This window comes from Falco punctatus (assembly GCF_963210335.1).
Source record: "Falco punctatus genome assembly, chromosome: 10".
Taxonomy (NCBI): domain Eukaryota; kingdom Metazoa; phylum Chordata; class Aves; order Falconiformes; family Falconidae; genus Falco; species Falco punctatus.
In genome coordinates this window covers 23,811,608-23,821,368 of record NC_137590.1, presented here as the reverse complement: position 1 = coordinate 23,821,368, position 9,761 = coordinate 23,811,608, and the positions used below count along the sequence as shown (strand labels likewise).

Below are 9,761 nucleotides of genomic sequence, written 5' to 3'. Positions count from 1 at the left end.
AACCAAGTTGTATTTAAATATTACATAAATTTCAAATATATACACATTTTAAGAAATCTGTTACGATCATGACGCTGCAAGTTAGCCAGGACTATCAGAGTAAAAAATGACTGAACTATGTCATTCAGTTAGATTTTACATGAGATTATTTCAAAGAACTGAAATTTCAGTGATACTACTCTAGGTAAAAATCAGAGCCAACAGTTTGGAAGTTTTTTCAATACAAAACTCCGAGTCATCTAAACAGAACTCAAAATAAAAAGGTGATCTGAAGTTATTTTTCATTATTAACAGAAAATTCAGTGTGTTCTCAGTGGTTAGAATCTCATCAGCTTGAGACTGCATTGGGTTTAATCCTAATTTCCCAGCCAGTAGCATCCTAACAACTAGCTCACGGCAATAAGAAAGCAAACTACAGAGAACACGTAACATTCTAAGGGTTATGGCAAAAAGGTAGAACAAGCCAACAGAACTAACACAAAACAATTTCCAGTGTAGTGAGGAGGGAATTCATGACTAAATTAACATTAACATTTCAAGACTAAATCCCAGTCCTGGATTTAAAAAGTTCCTGTATAACATGGAATAGCGAAGTGATTTCTCTACAGTTCCCGGTTGTGCCATTATAACTTTGTGCTGCTGTGGTAACATTGTGCTATCATGATTATGCCAAAATCATGCCGATGCAAATTTCTGGTCAATGTGGTTGAAATGTCAATACGAGAGAAAAATTGTCAGCATGAGTCTATTATATAAATTTTAAAATGCTAGAACTGTGTAGGGTATTTGAGCTGTATGTGTGCGTGTAGGGAGGGACACAAGGAGTGCAAAGTGGGTGGTCAGAAAGGACAGATCCTGTAATGGAGTGGCCTAACGGCACCCACAGATGCACCCCCTGCTTCCCCGCATTGCTCTGTCCAATGCATACCAACTTGTAAAAAGCACCAGACACACTAGGATTTGTGCGCTTTTTGCTCTGGCTTCTCATTAAGGACATCCCAAACGATCCTGTAAATAATTCTGCAGCTACAGAATCACTCTGCAAATCAGACTGTCAGCAAGAAGGCATCGTTTAATAAAACACTGAGGATAAGTCAAAAACTGAGCCAGACGAGAAAAAGAAAAGGATCAAGAGAGCTGTCACCATCCTCCATCTCCAAACCCTTGTTCTGCAGAACCTGTCGGAGTTCTGCAGAAAAAGTCAGCGAAGAGAAGAGCTTTGCTTCCCCTGCTCACTCCCTGCTCCACACATGGGCTTGGTGCACCTTACCCCAGCAGAACACGGGCTTTACAAGCCTGAGGTCAACTATGAAAAGACTTGGGGATCTTTTCAAGCTGCTAAATTTTCCACCACAGGAATTTAAGCTTGCAGCTCACTTAAACGCTTTCAAAAAGTGTCACTGCATGCATTTTCATCAGACAAAGTATGCATTGGAACTAACAAAATAACTACTCTGTCTAAATGTGGAAATTTGTTGGAATTCTAGTGACAGCCTTAACACCAAATAAACATTATTATGAAAGGCTGGCTGTGTATTTGTTTCAACGTTTACCCCCAAATAAGCAACATGAGTTGCTTAGTAAACATAAAGTAGTTTATGAGGATTACAGAACCTAAAATGCCTCTGGAAGTACCACTGCACTGTAAGAGATTGTTGATACCACTATTTTTATCTCTGTCCCTTTTCTCCTATGTAACACTTAATAGAAAACATGATTGTTTGATTTTCCATTAACTTTATTGCCTTCATATTTAGCTGTTCATATAAAATGAGTTTTATTGATAAGGCCATTGCCCAGTGTATATAAAAAAATCTAGCTTATAATCGTTTTAATGAAAATTTGTGACACTTGCAAGTTAATTATGTATCAAACATTTCTTTTCAATTTATGGACGCGGGTGATTTTCAGTTAATCAAAATTATATGATGTTGCTAAATATGTGTGTAGTCACTTGTCCCTGAACAAACTGTGGCATAATGCAAAAGATTAGTAAGTCCCATGATGTCATGTAGGACTTTGCAGGTAATGCCGCTGGACCTCACGGCTCCAGAAATTCTCTCTGGCTGCACTGCCATTTGAAATCTGCAGTGGAAGAAGCCACAGCGAGGAAACAGCGGGTGTGCACGACTTACATTAAAGTGACCATCTTAATAGCATATTAAGAATAAAATGTCACCAAATTTCCCCATATTAACACTCAAAGTTGTGTTTCCCAAGATACTTTTCATTCTGCAGAACTTTTTAGGCAACTTCAGGAGATTTATGAATTTATGCCTTAAGAGATATACTTATTAACCTATTTTCACTGGTTTTGATTATTAATTTTTTTTAAGCTTTCTGAAGGACACAATCAAGCCTAACTGATCCTCAGAACACAATTTAAGACACGCTGCTGTTGGAAAAGGGCACAGCAACAGCTAATGTGTGTTTTGTAGTAATGAAGATATACTTCCAAAGAAACATCTAACAAAAAACCCACTTATGGTCCATCATAACTATGGAAATTTTAGCCTTGTCATCATCAATATTAACTTCAAAGTTCATCTAAATTTTCTCTAGAAATCCTTTAACAAAAAAGGGGTAGGAAAGAAAAATTTTAAAATAGCCATCATGTGGTTTGCCTTGTTTCCAAATATTAGTGCTCTACCAGGATGCTTGATTACTTGCTGTGTTTCTGGTAAGGAAACTGAATTACAGCAGAACCCATGGAGAACCTGTGCTCAGTTTTCAGGCAACCCTGTTAGCGCTCCGTTGTGAATACTGAGCTCTTAATGTGTGTGTAGACAGACTTTGAGCTCTAAGAAGAAACCTCTCATTAGGATGGCTAATGAAGCAGAATTATTTTTTTCCTTTTTTTTAGTCACCAGAATTCAGATCTAACACATTAGGCACAAATTTAGAATACAAAGTCATAAGAAATGAGATGTGTATAATGTATGCGGACTTTTTGCTATTTCTGAAATGGAAATTTCTTTTTTCTGAATCAAGACATGGGATTTGGTTAGGAATAATTAAGACATTTTGGACTAATCCTTGTATTTAAAAATACCTAGTTGCTCATGCAGTCTCTCTAAGGGCGCATGCATAGAGCAAAGTTGTCATAGATTAGATCTGCAATGATCTAAAGCATTTTTGCACAAATTGAAGTTCTAAAGCTTTGTCAGATTTCACAAACGCAACTTGCATGCACAGTCTATTCATACTGGTCATTTGTTTGGAAAGACAATATTTAGAATATGAAAAGACCATTCACCATTCATAAAATACATTATTCCTGAGGACAGTGTGTGCCTTATACTTTAGTAAAATAACGTGCAGTCAATGCAAAGAGCATACTAAACAAAGTCTAGCAAAAAGTTTTCTCAGCTTAAGCAAATGGTTAGATAGTGGCAAAACCATTAGACATTGCTGATTTCCTCCAAAAATAGCGCAACACACACAGTGTTTCTCCAACACTTCTTGTGCTTTCCCAGTGCATAAAATGCACAATGTCAGATCAACATACTAGCCTTTGATAAACTCCTATTCACCACTGTTGAAAATCATTTATATATATATATATATATATATATTTATTTAGATCTCAAATACAGAAAGGTTTCCTTTCCTGTGTGATTTTTAAGTCCAATTGGAATTTGCTTAAGTATGTGCTGACATGTGCCAATATCTGCAGCAGAAACAGGAAAGTATAAAATAATCAATATTTGTGATTCTTGCCTATTTTTATCATGTATCTATACCTTGGGCCAGCCAAAGTGTTTTGTTTTTTACAGAAAACATTAAAAAGAAAGCTCATCTGTGACCTTCTGAAGAACTTCAGTACTATCACTATGTGGCACAGGAACAGAAGCTGTGACAGACGGTTAATGCTGTCAGACGATGCTTGAAAATCCACAGAATGAAAGAGAGACACAATAAATCAAATCAAACGGTGTGATTATATAAGCACTGAGGAGAGTGCATTAATTACTTCTGATAAGGACTCCTGAGGAACTCAACGCACAACCCAGAATATAGAGGAACAAAACAGCCTTTCCAAAATACGGGAAGCTGAGTTCCACCAGCCCTTTACCACAGAACCAATGGGTAATATATCTGATTAGACCATACCTTCCAATTCCTTTCCTCCTTTGTGCAATACTGTAGGTTCTCCTACAGTTGCCTTGTCTGGTCACAGAGAGCTGGAATTAACCAAGAAATCTCATTAATATGACCAAATGACTAAAGAACTTAAGGTCTGATGCTAGGCCCTCTGGACAAAATAGAATGTCCTCAACCACTGTGATGGGCTCTTGACTCTTAAAATTAATTTTATATGGCATAATAAAATAAAATGATTGTGCTAACACATGCAAATGAATTCTGGAATCACATTATTTGGTTCAATAGGGTATTGTAAGTACTTAAAATACACGTCTCTTCATTTCTGTCAGCAGTGATTTTGCTGCAGCATTATCCCTAAAAATATGCTAAAATTTGCAGCCTTTAGAGTTACTGTACTTTGTGACTCTTCATTTCTTAATTTTTTCTCATCCAATATAGAGAAGCATTATTTAAAATTGTGCAAGAGAAACAGAATTAGAATCGTTCTGTTCCTTCGCTCCCTTCTCTGCAAGGTAACCTCACACCCTTGTTGAAATTGAGGGCTTATCTTTTCCCATATTATGAAATGTTAGTAATAGACAATTTCATCACCAAAATGTGACTATAACCATACCAACACTGCTGTATACTGTATGCACATAAAAACTGAAATTTGATTCTTTACATGAACACTACCTTTTATAGTGATTTCATCCAAAAAGCCCCCCAAAACTGTAAGAAGGTGTACGAATAATAATAATAATAAAAAATCTAAAAGTAACCTGTATGTGTGTGTGTGCATTTATATACAATCTGTATACATATCTGTCTGTATCTAACTCCCATGCTTTGACTTATTTAGGCCAATAAAAGAAGTGCATGTTACTGGAACATTTACTATTACAACAAGAGCATTGTTATAAAGTGCTCTGCTTCTCCTTCCCTTGAACAAGCAAGTCACAACGTTATACTGTATGTCTGATATATATCTGCATAAGCTTGCATACTATAAAGAGTTAATTGTATATTGAGGACGAAGTCATCTGCACTGTATGAGAATATTTCAAAGTAGCATTCTGTGAAGTCATGAAATCATTGCCCAGACAGGTCAAAAGGAACAGTAACACAGTTAGACATCTGCATGCTGCATCAGAGCATGGAAATGACAGTTCTTTCACCCTGGAAGTGTGTGGAGGTGGCCTTTCTGCACAGAAAAGTGGAAAGACAACTCAACAGCCACATCATTTTCAAATATAGCTGCAATGTGGGCAATGCGATGCATTCTTTTAGAGCTGCTGTTTTCTCTTTGAATTTAGAATTTTTGGTTTTCAACTAGAAGGATAAATTAATGACACTGATGTGCAAATCTTGAACTGCATAGTATATATTAAGCAGCCATAGGCCCCTTTCTTAGGGTAGGACCACATCCACAATCTCAACAAGAGACTAGGACAAACCTGACAAAACAGTAAGCCTGAAAGATCATTTATACCAAGTTATGGCCACAAAGGCAACAATTGCTCTTTTCTTCAGAGGCATTACAGATGGAGCTGAGCAATCAGAAGCTGTAGAAGTAGTGGATATCATGTAAGTTGGTTTTAGTCATGCCCTTACTGTATAAACTCACAGGCAATTTTTAAATTTCATTACGCTGTTAGTATCTTCACGAACAGCATGAAAACTCATTGCCTTTTTGAAAATCAAAGTATCCAAATTTTTAATTTGTCTGCACATTCCCGAGTGCCAACTCTCCTTGGTGCTCACCACAGACGAGTTACAGGTAGGGCTTTTCATTTTCTTCGTCAAAGCATCTGTTTTCCTATTCCCTCCAAAGCCTGCAACTGTACCGCCCAGCAAGAACATATATACACCGTGATTCTCACATGCTGATGCCACTCTGACTTCATTTTGTAAACTGCACTCTTCAATTTCCAAACAGTGTTTTTGTTGCAGCATAGTAGTGACTAAGGCCATTCATGGTGATACTGTTTGCCATTCTTTTTCCTTTCTCTCTGCAAATGCTCCAGTTCAGCCTCATACATCATTTCCTGGACTAAGTATTTCTCTCTCCTCATTCTGTCGCACAAGTCTTTGGGCATGTCTGGAATCAGGTAGGCAATGAAAGACTTAATTCCAAAAACAAGGTGCTGAAAAGAACAACAAAAATAATTGCTTCAAAGATGCATATTCATTCCTCAGGCCACGTTTTAGGGACTAAACGTCTGTGGGAAAACTGGAACTGAGATTCAATTAATCACTAGAAACCAGCTCCTTCCCTTTTTTAATACATACACACACACACAGAGGGGAGTAAAGAAGCTGTCTATCAGAAATGTGAAAATGCTGAAGCCTTCTGAAAAGCAAAACTAAGGGTATAGCTAGTGACTTAAATGAAGACATGACTGCAGGGTATGCTAGTCTCAATAACCTGCAAGCAGTCTTTGGGAAAAGCTTGTAATCAAAGTAACCAGATTCCTGGTCAGTATGTAATACACTTTTCAAAGGTAGTACAAGCATTTTGATTTGATATTAGGCTAGAATCATGTCTTATTTTCCTGACGCAGATTTTAACTTGTAATAACTGTGCTTAATGTACACGTAAGTTGCATTTCTTCTTTTTCAATAAAACACGAAAGATTTGCTTGTGAACCAACATGCTGTATAAGATGACTGTTAAGGAAATACGAATTTTGGAGGGACTCTAAAATCAGCGCATACTCTGTCAATGCAGTTTGAAGCAGCTGACTGACAACGGTTTGGGGAGGGCTTTTTTTTTTTTTTTTTCCTCTCTTGATTGTAACAAACAAGCTGTTGATGGTACTGAAAATTTTTTCATGGGACTACTTTAAAAAAATCAATTTAAACCTTGAAGAGGTTGAAAGGAACTGTTCCTTTCCATGACTAACCTCAAATACTATGATGAAGGCCAGCCGCGCTGCCAGGACGTGCCAGAACTGCAACGTGAATTCATATGGAGTTGAACTCCATGGTGGGGCTCTGTAATCTCTGTACCTGTAAAGCAAAGAAATACCCAGTAAGTTAGTCCGTGCTAGAAAACCTGAACAGGGTGAAGAGCACTCTATCCCAGATCCGGTTGAAAGCAGAGAAACTGAAGTGAAAACACAGTTCAGAAGGAATTAAACAGAAAAGGAGAATAATAGTCCACAGTATAGGCAATTAAATAGGGCTGCTTATAAGATGGCACTCTTTGCTCCAAAAATCCAGAGCAAACAACTTCTTTTGTTGCTACAAAGCTGCGCCTTGGAATGTTAAGTTCAAAAGTGTTGACTCCAAATTGGTTCTTATAAGGATTTGAGATTTTCCAGACAAGGTTTGCATAAGTGTAACATGATTCTGTAAGTCCTTAGTCAACTCAAGCTAACTCTCACTGTAAAACTAAATCTGAAACCAGAAGGATTTAATTTAATGCTGAATTTCTTGTATTCACCTTGTGTAACTGTTTGGGATCCTGACCTGGGTTAGAGCCAAACAAAAAAATATATAATTTTGTTTAATAGACCTCAGAATGCTTAACAAAACTGAAATGAGAAATTGTATCCTTCTTGGCAGCTAGGTAAATTTGAAATGAAATAATTCATAAAGGCACACAAGATACAGGTTGCAGAAGTCCTGGAAAAACCCAGAACACAGGTTTCCCATGTGTTACTATTGAGCCCTAACACACGGTGTTTGCACCTAAGACTTCCACGCTGAACAAACTTGAACTCCAATGCTTTCACAGACAAAAAAGAAATTATTATGCCAGTAATTTAAGCACTGAATTTCCATTTAATATCTATATTAATGTCTATGCCTGTATTACAAGAAGGGAGAGCACTGAAACATACCGGCAGTATCCTGAGTATCCCATCCCAAGTTCACTCAAATCAAATACTGACAAACTGCTGTTGACATAGCCTTTTAAGCATCTGAAAGAAAGACAGGGTCAGGACCTTCTTCATAAAGTGGTTATATAGCATAGATCCTGTATGGAAACATATTCTGCTGTCATGTATTGCAAACATACTATTTGCTTATCAGGACAAAAGCAGTTCTAAAATTTTAAGCGGAGAAGGCAAATTTTATTGGAAAGGAACAAATAACACCTGTTTCAGGGATAATGCAGTTCAAAAATCTATTTTCAGTACTTTTCATGGGTTTGCTTCTTATCTACCAGCAGATATAAACCAAGAATTGTTGCTAGCATTCCTCACTCTCTTAAAATTGCTGAACTTAGAAAGATGGCTAGAGAGGCAGAGAGGAGAATAATTTAACATCCTTGCAGAATCTGCCACCAATCATGCAGCATATAGCAACAAATGACAGATTTTATGGCTTGAATCAAAGAATTTTCACCAACAGTAAAATGAACAGTGCATATATACCAATCGGCCATCTGAAAGGCAACAACTTATGACTATTAATGACAGAAACCACATAAATACATTGAATTATGACTGTAGGAGTGAAATTTTTGTCTTTTCCTGGAAAATCATGGCCATATAAGACATCCCATCTCCTCGGAAATCTGTCCTGTAATTCAACAAAGAGCATTCTGAAAGGCAAAGAACATTTTAAAAGAGATGCATCAGGGATCCTACTACACCCCCTGAACTTTCAGGTTTGCTGTGACACCTCGAATCACTACTGGCAAAAGAAGAAATAGAATTATGTAGTTCTCTTTTAAAAGGGTAGTGCACATTAAGCACTAATGTTGCTCTGATATTGTCTCTTTTCATCTTATCCTGCTTCACTATTTTTGCCCTTAAATTCTCTCTTCCTGTGACACCACAGGAAGCGTAAATGTCTATTTTGAATCATTAGAGATGGAGCAATGAGGGAAGGAAGGACAGACCGCTGAGGTTTGAGCTGAGGCATGCTCTATGAATGAAGCGGTACTGGCTTGCTGGACAAGCCTTGATGCTTTCACTCTTACCCAGCCTCCTCCTCTTACTCCAACCCAACAAAAACCAAGATAAGTTGTGCTTGTAACGCAGGCTGTATTAGCAAAGTGATGCTTCCTTTTCTCAAGGTAACCCTGATTCCCATATTGAAAAGAAAAAAAATAAGAACACCCTTCAAAACCACCCCCCAAAACCACCTGTAGGGTATTGGTCTCCAAATAAATGAAAGTATGTCCATGGGTACCGTGATCTGTTCATATCATGTAAAAGGTCATGACAGACAGCGGGAAAGGTAGACAGAGCATGGTGGACCCACAGTTCAGGGAGAGCAGTAAATGTCTGGCAGGAAACTGGCCCGGTGGTACAAAGATAGGCAAGATACCCTGTTTGATGCTAAGATACACTAAAGACGGAGTTATGTTAAATAGTGTCAAGGCCAATCTTGCTGGAGGTGGGCTGCAAGCATTTCTGAAAACAGGCAGGGAAGTTTGAGGGTGAATGAGGCGTAGCCTAAAAGAGGGTTTGGGATGATACATATGTGTGTGGGAGTGCAGTGGGAGAAGACAGTCCAGAACTATTGCAGAAAAGAAGAAAAGCTTATCTGGAGAAAGCCAGAAAACTGCTTGATGTATACTGAGCTCTGTGGTTTGCCTTCAAAAGGGAAGACATGATTTTCCACTTCGGTAACTGTGGAGTAAGTATGCAAACTCTTTGGGATGCATGAATTACTTGCACTTAACATCTGTGAAGGTTTGCACAGATGTAAAACGT

General features: G+C 37.8%; 1 protein-coding gene across 3 annotated transcripts in view; it reads right to left on the bottom strand.

The window, feature by feature from the left end:
- Positions 1-78: 78 nt before the first annotated feature.
- ANO3 (anoctamin 3) overlaps positions 79-9,761 on the bottom strand; it is a 208,011-nt gene continuing 198,328 nt past the window's right edge. For all 3 annotated transcript variants that reach the window (XM_080405111.1, XM_080405112.1, XM_080405113.1), the window contains 3 exons: positions 7,935-8,015; positions 6,993-7,098; positions 79-6,233 (listed from right to left, as the gene is read on the bottom strand). In XM_080405111.1, coding sequence (XP_080261237.1) covers positions 6,051-6,233; positions 6,993-7,098; positions 7,935-8,015 — 370 coding nt within the window. In that variant the 3' untranslated portion in view covers positions 79-6,050. The remainder of the gene's footprint in view (positions 6,234-6,992; positions 7,099-7,934; positions 8,016-9,761) is intronic.